This window comes from Dendrobium catenatum, unplaced genomic scaffold, assembly GCF_001605985.2.
Source record: "Dendrobium catenatum unplaced genomic scaffold, ASM160598v2 fragScaff_scaffold_1557, whole genome shotgun sequence".
Classification (NCBI taxonomy): Eukaryota; Viridiplantae; Streptophyta; class Magnoliopsida; order Asparagales; family Orchidaceae; genus Dendrobium; species Dendrobium catenatum.
Window position 1 is genome coordinate 2,075,533 of NW_021320019.1, and position 14,905 is coordinate 2,090,437.

The window sequence follows — 14,905 nt, forward strand, 5'->3', positions numbered from 1 at the left end:
TTTCTAGTGGTGTTTTGTTTAGTGTATAATCCAATAGCACCAATTTTTATAAATTATTATTATTTATTTGATATGTATGAATTACTTCAATCAAATTTTCATTTCTCCTCTTTATTTATATTACAAGATTGGCTTGGATACTCAGTAGATGCTTAAACACTACATCTTTTATTATTAATTTGATAAACAATATGAAATCAATCATAAAATTCTTGATTTTTTTATGAAAGTAATGCATTATTTTTTTTAGAGCAATACTTCAAAAACAATTAATTTCTTTTATGTTCTATGGAGATATGGTCAATGGTTTAACTAACTTGATATCCATTTCATACACCACATAATTCAGTTTTTTTACTTTAGTGGTACATTGTAAGTCCATTTTAAAATGAAACTAGCCTAAAAAAAGATGGTGACTTGTCAATATAGTGACTTTCTATAAAAGGAAGTAGGCATGGTCAATTTGAACGGTATAAGTTGACCAACCTAAGAGTTTTCAAAAGTAGCAAGAGAACTGACCAAGAAAGAATGAGTTCTCAAAACAAGTTGTAAACATAACAACTTTAAATAATAATAATAATAAAATTAGGCGCTATATGGAGTTCACCAACAATCAAGCTCTTGGAAGAACTCAGAGAAGGGACAATTTCTCAAGACAAGTCACTAATGTGATATCTTCCATTAAAGGAAAGGAATAGGCCAAAACCAACCAAAATTGTATAGAAGTCAATCACCCTAAGGTGGTTGTCGAGATTAGAGCTCTCAGGAGAACACATCAAGAAAGGGTGAGTTCTCAATGTGAGGAGAACTTGACTTCTTCAATGAGGTCATCGAGAGTGGAGCTCTCAAGAGAATTTATCGAGAAAGAGGGAGTTCCTAAGGAAAGTTTTTCCATATAACAACAACTTCCTTAAAAATAAGAAGTGTCATTCAAGGTCAACTAGGGTGTTGTCAGTCAAATCAGATTGCGATCATGTTGGCTGAAATTAATATGAATGGCTATACATAATTGACTTCCCTAGAGAAGTTATCACGAGCTAAATTCGTGAGAAAATTACTGAAATGGACAAGCAAGGGTTAAAAAAGTTAACCTAAAGAAAAGGCCACTAAAGTCATTTTAGTTCTATCAATTTGCATGTTCATAGTATAAAGCAAAACTCTAGGCCTAAGTTGATTAAGTATGGCTAAATTAGGGCTTTTGATGCAATTAGTCTAATGCCTTCCAAAAAGATTTGATAGTAGATGATCATCTAAACTCTCACAAGGGCTAGGTTGAGTAAGTCAAGGTCTCCAGATATATAGCAAAAGCTACTAGCCCCACTAAATGCGTCAACTTAATTTCACATAGATAACCAATAAGGTGAATGTTGAAATTCAATAAAGGAGACCTCATGAGGCTAAAAAAATTCAACAAGCAAAGTGATTTACTTCGATAAGTTCAAACACCACACTTGATTGGCTTGAATTGCCCAAAGTAAAACTTAACGCAAAACAAATGCTTTAACCTACTAAACTCAACCTCTCAAATTTAGAGATATAACCAGAAAAATCTTTCATCTAATACTTTTAATTTGATATATTTAACTTTTTTTTTCACCCTTATTATCCAACTTGACAAATAATGATACAGGTAAAAATCAAAAGGTTACAAGAACATGATACTTATCATCACTTAAGATTCATGAGTGTTGCAATGTACACATTGATATGAACTTGATCTTTAGCTATAAAACATTGATTGGGTCCTCCGTTATTTTTCATTTTCAGAATAATTGCTCCAGTTAACTGATCCAAGATCATGCAACCTCACAGCAAAGTTTCCTTTGAGATAATTTTCTCACTGCTTTCTTAAGCAGCTTCTTAGCATTTTTTTAAAAAACAATAAAAAGGCAATCCCAAATGAAGCCCAAGTCCGTTTCACTAACCAATATTTATGACTACACCCCTTTTATCTAAAAAGGGACATTCGTCAAGGCACTCGCTATCAATTTGAATAGAGCTTAACTTGTTCAATAAGGTCATCGAGAGTTGAGCTCTCGATAGAACTTATTGAGAAAGGGAGAGTTCATGAGAAAAACTATCAATATAGCAACAACTTCCTTAAAATGAAGATGCTGGCAAAAACCAACCAAAGTTATGTTAGTCAAGGTCAACCAATGTGTTGTCGGTCAGAGCAAATTGCAATCATGTTGGTTGAAATTAATATGAATAGCTATAGAGAACTGACTTCCTTAGAGAACTTATCATGAGCTAAATTCTTGAGAGGCTGATCAAAAAGGGCCAAACAAGGGTTAAAAAAGTCTCCCTAAAGAAAAGGCCACTAAAGTCATTTTAGTTCTACAATTTGTATAGTATAAAGCAAAACTCTAGGCCTAACTTGATTAAGTATGGTTAAATTAGTGCTCTGAGGAATTAGTCTAGAGCCTTATAAAAGGATTTGATAGTAGATGATCATCTAAACTCTCTTAAGGGCTAGGTTGAGTAAGTCAATGTCTCTAGATATATAACAAAAACTACTAGCCCCACTAAATGGGTCGACTTAACTTCACATAGAGATCCAATACGCTGAATGTTGAAATTCAAATTAGAAGACCTCATGATGCTAAGAAAATTCAACAAGCAAAGTGATTACTTAGATAATTCAGACATTGCTCTTGATTGGCTTGAATTGCCCAAAGCAAGACTTAGACAAACCAAAAGCTTTGACCTACTAAACTCAACCCCTCAAATTTAGAGATATAATAAGAAAAAACTTTCATCTAATTTTTTTACTTTGATGAATTTAACTTATTTTTTTCCGACCCTTATTATCCGACTTGGCAAATAATGATAAATGTGACAATCAGAAGGTCTAAGAACATGATAATTATTATCACTTAAGATTAATGTGTTGCAATGCACTTTATCTTCAGCTATAAAGAACTAATTGGGTCCTCCATTGATTTTCATTTTCAGAATAATTGCTCCAATTAAATGATCCTACATCATACCAACCTCAGATTAAAATTTTATTTAGGATAATTTTCTTACTGCTCTTTCTTAAATAGCTTAGTACAAAAATTTCTAACAAATAACAAAAAAATTATGGCCAAAAGCTGCCCAAAGTCATTTCACTAACCAATATTTCGGACTACACCCCTTTTATCTAAAACAGGGCGGTCAGTCTGTGAAAACTTCCAACCTCTAACCCAACTGGAACACAATCAAAGTCTCCGCAAAATAGTCAAAAAAATATTTCTGTAATTGAAATCTAAAAAGAGAAGAAATTATAGACGAAGAAAAAAACGAAGCAATCTTCATATAATAGTGTTGTGGAGGTGCAAAGCCTTCCACATTACCAGTGCTATAAATTTAACCATTTAAAGCTGAAACCAATGCTTTTAAAGCTGAAACTAATGCTTCGTGGATCCAAGTTTTCCCATACAGATCCGAAGCTATAGTTGGGTTTTCTTTCAGAGATAGAAGCCTTATTCCAATTAGTTTTAGGATGCTCTTCCTAATGCTTCTACAATTAATATAACATATTTAGAAAAGTTGACAGATCACCAACTATTGAAGTTTCCAATGGAAATCTAAGCGAAAACAACTCCAAAAAATCATCCCTAAATGAGAATTTCTCTCTGGTAAATATACAGTTAAGTATAATATTTGCCGTGCCCAGGTTTTGTTTCAGAATAGAGCAAAAAACATGAGAACTGTACAACTCCTGATGCTTTTTTTTTTGTTTTAATATATATAGGAGCACCAAGCATGTTATGAAGAAGCTCCTTAAGTAAAGCCGGATACTTATATATTAAGTTCTGAAAAAAAATTTTCAAGTCATGATACCTTCTCTTTTACCTCTGCAACTGGAACATAGATTACAGCCTCTTCTCCAGAAAGCTTTTTCGCCTGCACTTCATTATAATCTTTGCAAGCCAGCAATTGCTGCTTCAGTTGATGAAGCCTCCTTTCAAGGACCCAAAGCATCTGCATCTCATTTATATAGGTTTTATCTGCTTCAGGCACAATAGCGGTAATCTTCTTGGGGGTAAGATCCCTGTCTCTAGTTATCGTATGCTTCTTAAGCCACACTGCATTTCTTGATTGCGTTCGTGCCTATACCATAACATGGGATTTGAAATTAGTAAAGCTAGGTATCAAATCTATGTGAACAATTGAATTAAAGAAAATATCGGGTAAATGCAAAGTTAAGCACTTTGAAGTTTTGCTGAGCTATAGACATGAAAGAAGACTGGAAGACATTTGAATGGGTCTAATGAACAACACTATTTGTATAAAAGCTATATTCCTACATTTCAGCATCCACAATATACGAGGGTGTATCCAGAACATGAACCTCCAGTTAATGCAGGATCATGGTATTTGGTTTAGTGGAGAGGCTTTGTGAGATCACAAAAAAAAAAAAAAAAACAACTTACTTATTGCTCCAGCTCGCCCTCTCCCAACAACACACTATGAGCCTCCCAAATCTTTCTATAAATATAAATAAAGGAATACACCCATATTATTTAGGTATGGTTGATCAAGTCAACATAAGAACCTAAATCAGGTTCTGCAAGTCACAAAATATGAGAACCAACTCGGACTGCCTATGACTAGATATTCATCAAACTTAAACTCACCCAAAACCTCCCTGTTAAGAAACAACATATTCAACTAGACACAAGCATGGTTCAAGAACAATGTACAGATTGGACTAAACATTTGGAAGAGCAACTTAAAAGTAAAAAATATGCACATGAAAGCTTACCATCGAAGAGGAAGAAAGTCAAATACAACACCTCAAGGATAGACACATGTTCCTTGTAAAGAAAGCCTATGTATTAATAAATAGACCTTTTCTGCGGTAATGTATTTTCATGGAATGAAATTTCAGTTTCCTTCTTCCCCTCCCTTGTCTTGTCGGAGTTTGCACCTACTCGAAAGGTGTTCTTCCCTTCTTGAGCCATCAAGAAGCACAACACAGCCTAAAGATAGGAATTAATAAGTCTCCCAAGAGTCAAGCTTTATTATATTCGCAATACTCAGCTTTTGAACTCGCCTAAGGAACTCCTGAAGTCTCCTATTAATCAAAGTAACTCATCCAGAATACTTCCCTGGTGGCAAGGGGTTCTCACCAGAAATATTCGTCAAGGGTACTCACCCCTTATTCAGAACTCACCCAAAATTTGGGCCTAGTCGATAGCTATCAACCAAACTCATCCTCTCGTGCTCGAAAATGTGTTGACGTGCGATTTTGGGCTTTGTCGATGTGCTGGCAGTTATTTAAATTTCAAGAGAATCATGAAAAATACGTCATCATGCCGAACATCATGCTTCAGCTGCTGTTTTGCTAATGTAGTAGTTTGTATCTTTAAATCCATGATAATTTCCAGCAGCTTATCATTTCCATGAGAAACATTAGTAGCCACTGAAACTTTTTTTTTTGCTCAAACAAATTATGTAAATCATTCGAAACCTTCCCGCTATTCCTTTTTGCTTATCTGTCACGACATTTCACCGATACCATTAAATGCTCCTGCAATTATTATCCCCTAGTCCAATGATAGTGTTCATTTTGAACTGCCTAACATCCAAGATGCAATATTTCTATTTGTTCTTTGAAATTCCATGTTATTTAACTTGTACAATTGCAGCTAGCAGTAGGGGCTAGCTCATCTGATATCCTTTTGTCAACATTCTCGAGTCTTTTTTTTAATATAAATATTTATTCGTACATTCCCCCATGGGCTTATGAACTTCTCGCATACAACATTGGATTCAATAAAAAGCATGTGTATTGAAATACATTATACATAATTTTAATTGTTAAAACACTGCATTGTCTGCCTCACTCCTAAATTTGATTTCTGGAGTGATCATTTATTAAAATTGGTCTAAACTTGTGCATCAATTGTTAGTTATTTGGAGAACATTTGCTGAGCGGTTTGGTTGTCATAGGCTCACGGGCAGTTAGGAAATTTGGATTTTAGCAGAATACATAAAAATAGAAATTAACAAAAAGAGAGAAAAATGGAATAAGCAACAATGAACACTGTATTGCTGCATTAGTTTTCTCACCTGAATTGCACTGGAATGTACCGTCGTTGCTGCTCCTTTCTGTTTCTTTGCAGGGAATGCTGCAGATGTCAAATTTTCTCTCCTATGGATCTTCTTCTTATGTTGAGGTAAGTGGAAGATGGATGCCAAAGGAAGCAAGCAAGAGCTGTCCAATGAGACAGCTGTATCAGATCTGCGTCTATGCCCTTCATCTACCATTGGTACATCAGATCTATGGTAAAGTTGATTTGAAGCTTCTTCCTGTACTTGCAAAACAAACAAGTCCAATATCAAACCTCAAGCAAATATGGAAACCAAGTTAACTTGAAAATATATTATAGTTAATAGATAACAGCTTAGTTTCTTATCATTATAAAAAAGAATGTTTATTAAGAAATAACTGCATAATAGAAAGAAATAAATTTAGTGGCCATCATGATCAAGTAGTTTAAGAATTTAAAGCAAATGCTGGGGTTAAGTGCGTTCTTAAAAAGAAAGTACAGCGTAGTTCTGTTAAAAATATCCATATCCAATGGTTAAAAAGATACAACATTTTGGAAAGAATATTCCATTTTTGAAGCTATGATAATGCTTTCATTGTCTCCCAAATAAAAAACATCAAAAAGTTCAGTTAAAGTCATTCATTAAATTGTCACTAAAATGATTATAAATAATTATTATTAAGCTTTAAAAAGATATGCCATAGAGTATAAACTGAAAATATAAAAAAAAAAAATAGTAATCAATCTAATTTTTATATCTGTTATCAGAATATAGCGATATAGATAAAACAGGGTTTTTAAAAAGTCAGGTTTTTAAGGACCATGCAAGTTTTACTGTAAAAGAAACTGACATGAAAACTGATAGAACTGTAGGAAATAATGAAACATATGGAAACTAAGTTTGAACAACTGCTACGCCTTAAAATTGTATATAACACGGAAATCATTGAGGTGAAATAACCTTTCTGATCTTAATGGCAGCATATCTTGCATTTTTAAACCATTTGTCAACCTGTAGCACAAGTAATAAACAAAATGCATCATATTTCGGCAGGCATCCTGATGAAATTTGAAAGAACATAATTGAATCTAATCAATCATCTGAGACAAACTAAATCTAATTACTGGCATTGTATAAAAAAAAATGTTGACCCATTTTCTGTGGAACCTTTGGCACAATACTGAGAATTTGATGAAAGTGAAATATACAAATTATAATTTTGTTGTGCTCTTTCAGATTTGAGCGGCATTATTTAAATATATGTAATTGGGTGTTAGTTTTATAAAAAAATAAGATTGTGTTACACATGAAATTTGCCCAATAAAACAGTACAGGAATGAGATTTGGAGTTTATGAAATAATTTCAAGGACAGACTTCCGTCTTAAGGAGAGGAGAAATAGAGAATAAGCCATTTTATTTTACCTTACATTTTCATCCCAGGAGAGAACATAGAAAGCAATCTAAGAAAAATTTTCTACAAGATTCTGAATTTTCAAGCACCTTTCCTTGTGACTTCTTAAAGTAAATGCCACACTAAGGTAATAGCAATATAAAGTTCATTCAATGTTATGAGAAGAGGAAAGGACCAATGGTCCCTTGACTCTTCATGAAAGTGCAAAATAATCAACAACTATATTAAAAGATTATTTTGGTCCCTCAACTTCTTAAAGAGAAACAAAAATAGTCTCATCATGACACTATTTTGATTATTTTTTAAAGACTTGGAACCAAAATGATATTTTAATATCGTTGGGATCATTTTGATCCTTCATAAAGAATCAAGTACCATTTTGATCCTTTTCTTTGTATAAGAATGATGGCATACCAAATGGTGGCTTGTACCAAGTTAAAATGACATCAAGTTAATGAATAACATGGTACAAAATTGACATGGTTTTGCTAAGTTCTTTCAATAACAAAGTGTTAATAAATTGTGGAATTACAAAGAATCTTATTGCGTTTAAGTTGAATACCAGATTTTGGCAGAAAGATTATTTACGGTCATTTATGAATGAGGTAGAACAACAACCTCATCCATACAAAAGAGGGGAGTTTAATTGGGTTTCAAATAAAATTTTCAAATATTTCAAACTCAAAGCTAAAGCTATATTTTTTTAATCATATATAGGCCTAGCACCTTGAGAAGTTATATGAAATAAACGAGCCATAAAAATAAACCACAGCAAAGAACATAAACCAAGCAATAACGATTTTTATGTGATTTAGCATTAAGAGCCTATGTTCATCACTCCACTCTGCGCTAGTGGAAAAGCCTATGATGCATAGACACGAATACGAAGACACAAACACGACGACACAAACACATCACGACACATGATACGTCAATTACTGAAACTATAGGACATGGACACGAGCTGGACACAATATTATAATTTTTATAACTTAAAAATAATCTTTTGAAATTAATAAGTAGAATATTAAGAATAATTAAGAAATAATAAATCATTTAATTAGAATCTGTGCTTAAATGATTAATATTCAAATATGCAGAGTCAGGTGTGGATGTCGTGCGGACTTCGAGGGGGAAAACGACAATGCTGTCGAGAATACATCCCTAAGGTGAAATTTACAAAATCAACAAAATCAGAGATTTCCTTGATGTTTTGCAATAGGCATTGGGCATTGATGTTTTGCAAAAGGCAAAGATGAGAGGTCATTGGCAGCAATGTTTTGCATAGCCATCGAGCATTGATATCAAGACAACATTATCCCTTGATGTTAAAACGTCAGTTGTTGATGTTGATATGTCATTGGGCAAAGATGAGGCGTCGATATGGTCAGGGCGTTATTATGGGTGCAGAAATTACTGTCGTCGAGCGTCATGTCAAGATAGCACCAGGCTTCGATATTGAGATTGTTTTAAAATATTGATACTATGATGGTGTTGGGCGTCGATATTAAGATAGTATTGTGTATTGTTGTGAAACCTTGGTCTTAATATGCTATAGAGAAATGAAAATAGGAATTCTCATAAATAGGGTAGTATGCACAAGCAATTGATTTGGGGTATGGAGAGGAATAATAAATTTAGTTTTTTTTTTTTAATAAACAAAAAATTGAAGAATAAGAAATTATATTTTTGAAAAAAAAAAATATAAAATATTTAAGACGTGCATCAAACATGTGTGTCCAATTTATTTTTAATATTTTTTAATCGAACACATCTTCAAAGTGCGGATGCATAACGTGTCCATACTTTCAACGACAAAAAATGGTGCACGCCATGGTGCATGGCGCCGCGCACGGTGCATGGCGCCGCGCACATGTTCAAGTTGGCCGGCATAATTTGCGCCATGTGTGTGCAATGGCGCATGGCACAATTATTTACGGCACGCGCAATTTGAATTTTAGAAATTTTTTAATATAATTATAAATAGTTTTTAATATTTATATATTTTAATTTCTAAAATAATGTAATAATTAATTTTAAAATTATTTGATATGATTAAAAAGGTTTAGTTAGACTTTATTTAAATTAATTTTAGGAATTTTTTTAGTAAAAATTTATGATGAACGTGAAGCTCACTTTAATGGTTTGAACTTCGAACCACAAACATATTCAACCAAACCTTATCCAACTTGATTGGTACTCTATAATAGGATCTATATAATGATTTATAATTATTTTTTTTATTTTGCGCAATGTTCAAAATGGCGCATGTCGTCCTTTGCGCTATGCGAAATGACTCCGCAGGAAACTTTGCGCCGTGGTACGCCATTCGCCATTGACAAGTATGGTCGTGTCCAATATGTGTCGGAGACTACATACCTTTTTAAGGAGAAGTGTTCGTGCATCGTCGGGAAAAGCGTTCTACAATCTCACACTTCTTCCAAGGGAATCATACCCTTCTCCTTTGGTACATGGGCAAGGGTACCGCCTCTAAATCTTTCTACAAAAATAATGTAGCAAAAAAAAAAAGGAACAACAAAACCAAATATAGTAGGGAATGTTCTTACTCATGCATCCACGAATGCTTGAAGAATCTGAGCACATCAAACCAAATGTCCAAGATGACTTTGAATGCTCTTGCAAACTATTTATTTTTTATTTTTTCACTCTCTCTCATTTGGGAGAGGAAATTTGGTGAGTAAGATTGAGGCAATTAGGTTTAAGATTTCCCAATCATGCATTAGCCATTTCACCAACTGTCACTTATATTTATGTTAATAGTTTATAGAATCAAATTAGGATGACAAATAAGTTCAAATTTAAATTTTCACTAATTTCTCATATTTGCATGCTCAAAATCACTGCCATATTTGCCCACAATTACTCTCACACTATCTTGATTCCATCTAATAAAAAAATTACATAATAAAGCTTGTGAATACTTGACAAACTTTACAAAGGCTCGTAAAAGGGTTTGCAATGGTGATGTATGACTAAATGTGTTTGCTGATGTTTTACCTTTGAAATTATATGCTTTTGAAAGAGCAAGAGCAATTAATCACCTCCAACAATTTAAACGATGAATGAAAACACTAAAGCAATGATTTAGTTCAAGCAATAGAAGACATGGTAAAGATTTAGAGCATAAAATAACCAATCAAATCAGATTTCGCTTAATTTGGGGTTTTCGAAAGAAATCCCTTAATTAACATTTAGAATAGTCAATACTTAGGACTCCTCTTACTCTTGATAACTGGTTAAGCGGAGAAAACTTGCATGATCTTTGTAATGCCACAATTGAGGACTTGGAAGAAATGAGATTCAGGAGAGAGTTCACATTTATCAAGAGTTGGAAGAAAGTTGCCACTGAACGGGAGGTTGTCGTTGATCGATAGCGGTTGCAAGAGAGAAGAGGATTCATTCCACGTACTCTTCAACAAAATGGTTGTTCTCGAAGTCAAAGTCGAAGAACGGAGATAGGAGGATGTCAATTAGCCCTTGGTCATCGAAAAAGAAGCTGTGATCACGTTCAGGATCAGTCATACATGAGTGGACAACAAACTATGGAGTGTTGGAATTTCTGGACAATAAACAAAGTATTTCCAAACAGCGGGACAGCACATGGTTTTTGCTTAAATTTCTGGACAGCAGTCTTGTGTGGTGAAATCCCTCCAAAATCTGAGATTTTAGTTGGAAAGATTGATTGGGGAATTAATTGGGAAGAACAAAAAGGGCAAGGGAAGGAGGAAGGGGGCAGCTAGTTTGATTGGGGGTATGGTTTAGGACACTTAAGAGCTTGCCAAACATAGTTTGTTATTTAAGGAAGAAAGGTGTCATGGCAAATTCTCAAAGTGGAAAGAGGGATGGGGTGGGCCAGCGGCTAGCATGGGTATGAGGGGCTTAATTTGAGAAGTTATTGATTGTTATATTTGGGATCTTAAAATATGAAAAGTTATTTAAATAAGATATTATTTAAAATTCAAATAAAGCATGATTGGAGGGACTTTCCTAAATTACATCATCCTATTTTAGGAAGGAGATTTAAATTCAAATAAATTGGAATTTGAATTTTAAAACCCTTCCTAATTTAAAATAAGTTAAAATGGAAAGTATTAATTTGGAGTTTGAAATTTGGAGGCAAAGCAAAAAAGGAGGGAGGGATGAGGTGGCCGACAGCTAGAAGGATGAATAGGGTTTAATGGAGTGTGACTAAGAGGGTTAGGGCTTGGTCGTCGACAAGGAGGGGAGGGGAGCTTGGGTCGGTGGCTAGGAGGGGAAGAGGGGAGGGTTTAGGCCGGCGGTTAGGAGAAAAAGGGAGAGGTGGAGTTGGTCTAGGTTTGGGTGGGGTTTCAGCCAAGAGGAAAAGGGGAGATGGGTGCCGGCGGCTTGGAGGGGTGGGAGGACAACCACGAGCCCGTACTGATGTAGGACTATATGCAAACAGGAAACTTGCACAAAATAGTTAAAGAGCAATTTTGGATTTTCGTTATTAGCAACTAAAACAACAAAATAAAACTAATAAGTGATCACTTCCGTTTAGGCTAAGCCACGCAAGAGACTAAGCGAAATCAAAACATTTAGGAAAATCAAAGCATTGCATGCGAAGTAGTTTCCAACATAATCTTGGCCTAACAATGAGATCTAAAAGCAAAGAAGCAACAATCCTACGCTTACTAGTGGATGGCGATAATTAAACACAATATCTTGCTTGAACAATCTCTCTATGAAGTAAGTAGAATATGAAGGTACACGGGTCAAGGAAGAAGATCACCTTCTCGGAGAAACGTCTTGTTACACCACGTACCTTCCGATAGTTGCTCCTCCATAGCCTTGGTCAAAACGAATATTATGTGGTCGACGGACTTTCTATGGATCCGTCAATGCCTGGATTCACGTCGAAGAATGGCAATTTGAGAAGATCCACGAAGCCTTGGCCGTCGTATGCGAAGCCGAAATCAAACTCCGGATCGGCCATACATCATAATCATGTAAGAAGAGAACACGAGAGAGGAGGGAGATGGAGGTGAGGAGGGAGGCCGGAGGTGTAAGAAGGTGGGGAAGGGCTAGGGTTTGAAGAGCTTGAGTTTAATGGAGGTGTAAAAATTCTAATTTCAGAATCTGAAAATAAGTTTAGATTTTGAGTAAAAACGGAGGGAAATAATTTGAATTTGGATTTCAAATTAATTACAATTAATGGCCTTGATTGAGCATTAATGGAGGGGGATCCAAGCAAGGAGGGCCGACGGCATGGAGAGAGAGCGAGAGAGTGTTTTGTGGAGAAATTTAAATCCCCTTCCTAATTGGTCTCTTTAATTTAGGAGAAGAAAAATTCCACCCAAATTAAATTTGAAATTAAGCATGAATGAGATTCAATACTTTCCTAAAATAGCTCTCTAATTTAGGAAACTTCAAAATTTGAATTTCCTATAGAAGGTAGCTAATCCGTGGAAGCTGCGAACTTCCCGGATGTTCTGAGGAATGTGCCAGTCAACTATGGCTCTAACCTTCTCAGGGTCGACAGAAACCCCTTGTGCAGACACAATAAATCCTAGAAAGATGACGCGATCGATGAGGAAAGTGCATTTCTTAGGATTGGCATAAAGCTGCTCCTTCCTCAGGACATCGCAAACCTGCCTAAGGTGGTCCAGGTGTTGATAAACTGAATGGCTATAGATAAGTATGTCGTCAAAGTAGACGACAACAAACTTACCCATAAAGGGGCGTAACACCTGAGTCATAACCCTCATAAATGTGCTAGGGGCATTACTCAACCCAAAGGATATGACTAACCACTCATAAAAGGCCATCTTTCGTTTTGAAAGCGGTCTTCCACTCATCCCCGAGTCAGATCCGGATCTGATGGTACCCACTCTTCAGATCTATCTTAGAAAATAGTGTGACACCCGACATCATATCTAGCATGTCATCTAACCAAGAAATCAGAAAACGGTACTTGACGGTGATCTTGTTAATAGCACGGCTATCAACACACATCCGCCAAGATCCATCCTTCTTAGGGGTAAGAAGGGCTGGTACCGCATAGAGACTAAGACTCTCCTTGATGAAACCTCGCTGCAGTAACTCCTCTACCTGTTTCTTAAGCTCAACGTGCTCAGTCGGATTCATGCGATCATGGGGGAGGTTCGGGAGGGAGGCTCCAGGAAAAAAGTCTATGGCATGCTGAATATCCCTAAGTGGAGGTAATCTATCTAGGAGATCATCAGGGAATATATCAGCAAACTGCTCGAAAATAGGTCGGACTTCATCAGGGATGGGCACGTCAGACTCAGCGGGAATCTCACGACCAACAAGTGCATAAAGAGGAGCGTCGTGGGAGACCTCAGAATCCAAAACCTTAGTAGTAACCAAATTCAATCCCTTCTTAGCGTTATTCGAGGGGGGGGGGGGGCTCGATGTCGTTCTTACCCCGGAGCTGCGATGGTAAGAGCTTGATCTTTCTTCCCACATGTTCGAACACACAGGTGTTCAAACACCCATAGATGTGGACATCATTATCAAAAATCTAAGGTCGTCCTAACAGAATTTGTCCAACATCCATAATCAGAATATCGCACCATACATTCTCCTTGTAAGAGGCAAAAGAGATAGGCACGAGACTTCGTTCCTTTACCTCCAAGGCGGTGGAATTGATCCAAGCGACCTTATAAGGGAACGAGAGAAAGTCCTAACTTGGATACTATGTCGGAGGATACAACATTGATGCAACTACTACTATCCACGATGACTTTGCAGTTCTTATCCTTAATTTTTGTATAGGTATGAAAAATGGTGGTCCTACGCCAGTCATCAGTGGGGGTTGGATGTGATAGCGCACATCTCACCACGCAGATGGGGGAGGTATCCAGTCTCTGAAGGCAATGGAGGACGGCGGTGTCATCGTCCTCCTCGAAGAATTCGCCTTCATCCTCGACCTGATGGATCTGATCAACCTCGAGCTCAAGATCGTCCTCAATAATCTCCTCGATGATAGAAATCTTATAAGGACTGGAGCATTGAGAAGCGATATGCCCATACTCATGACATCGAAAGCACTTGGTCCCGGGATTGGACCGAGGGGCATCCGGGGTGGGAGGTTTGGGTCTAACATCAGATCGGGGAGCACGAGGGTCGGTGTGTCGTTGGCTGTGCTCCCAATAGGTTGTGTAGTAGGAGTGTGAGGGGTGGAGCTATCGGTTAGGGTGATGGGACCGACTCTCCTCAAGGTCTAGAACAATATTATATGCATTCTCTAGAGTCTAGGGTAGTAACGTTTCGGGCAAAAAGCTCATTGCAAAGATCCTCTCGCAACCCGGTACAAAACATGAACAGAATCTGCGCAGGGGTCTCCCCTTTGCATCTAATCAAGTAGCAGTGGTCTCCCCTTTGCATCTAATCAAGTAATCGTCAAAGGATGCGATGTAATCCTTGACTGGCTTGCTACCATGAGT

General features: G+C 36.3%; 1 protein-coding gene across 1 annotated transcript in view; it reads right to left on the reverse strand.

Annotated features, from left to right (window-relative positions):
• Positions 1-3,552: 3,552 nt before the first annotated feature.
• Positions 3,553-14,905, reverse strand: part of LOC110093836 (pathogenesis-related homeodomain protein) — a 33,634-nt gene continuing 22,281 nt past the window's right edge. Inside the window, exons 11-13 of the mRNA XM_028700578.1 lie at positions 7,006-7,056; positions 6,064-6,303; positions 3,553-4,098 (exon numbers count right to left, since the gene is read on the reverse strand). Of these exons, the coding sequence (XP_028556411.1) occupies positions 3,820-4,098; positions 6,064-6,303; positions 7,006-7,056 (570 nt within the window). The 3' untranslated portion in view covers positions 3,553-3,819. The remainder of the gene's footprint in view (positions 4,099-6,063; positions 6,304-7,005; positions 7,057-14,905) is intronic.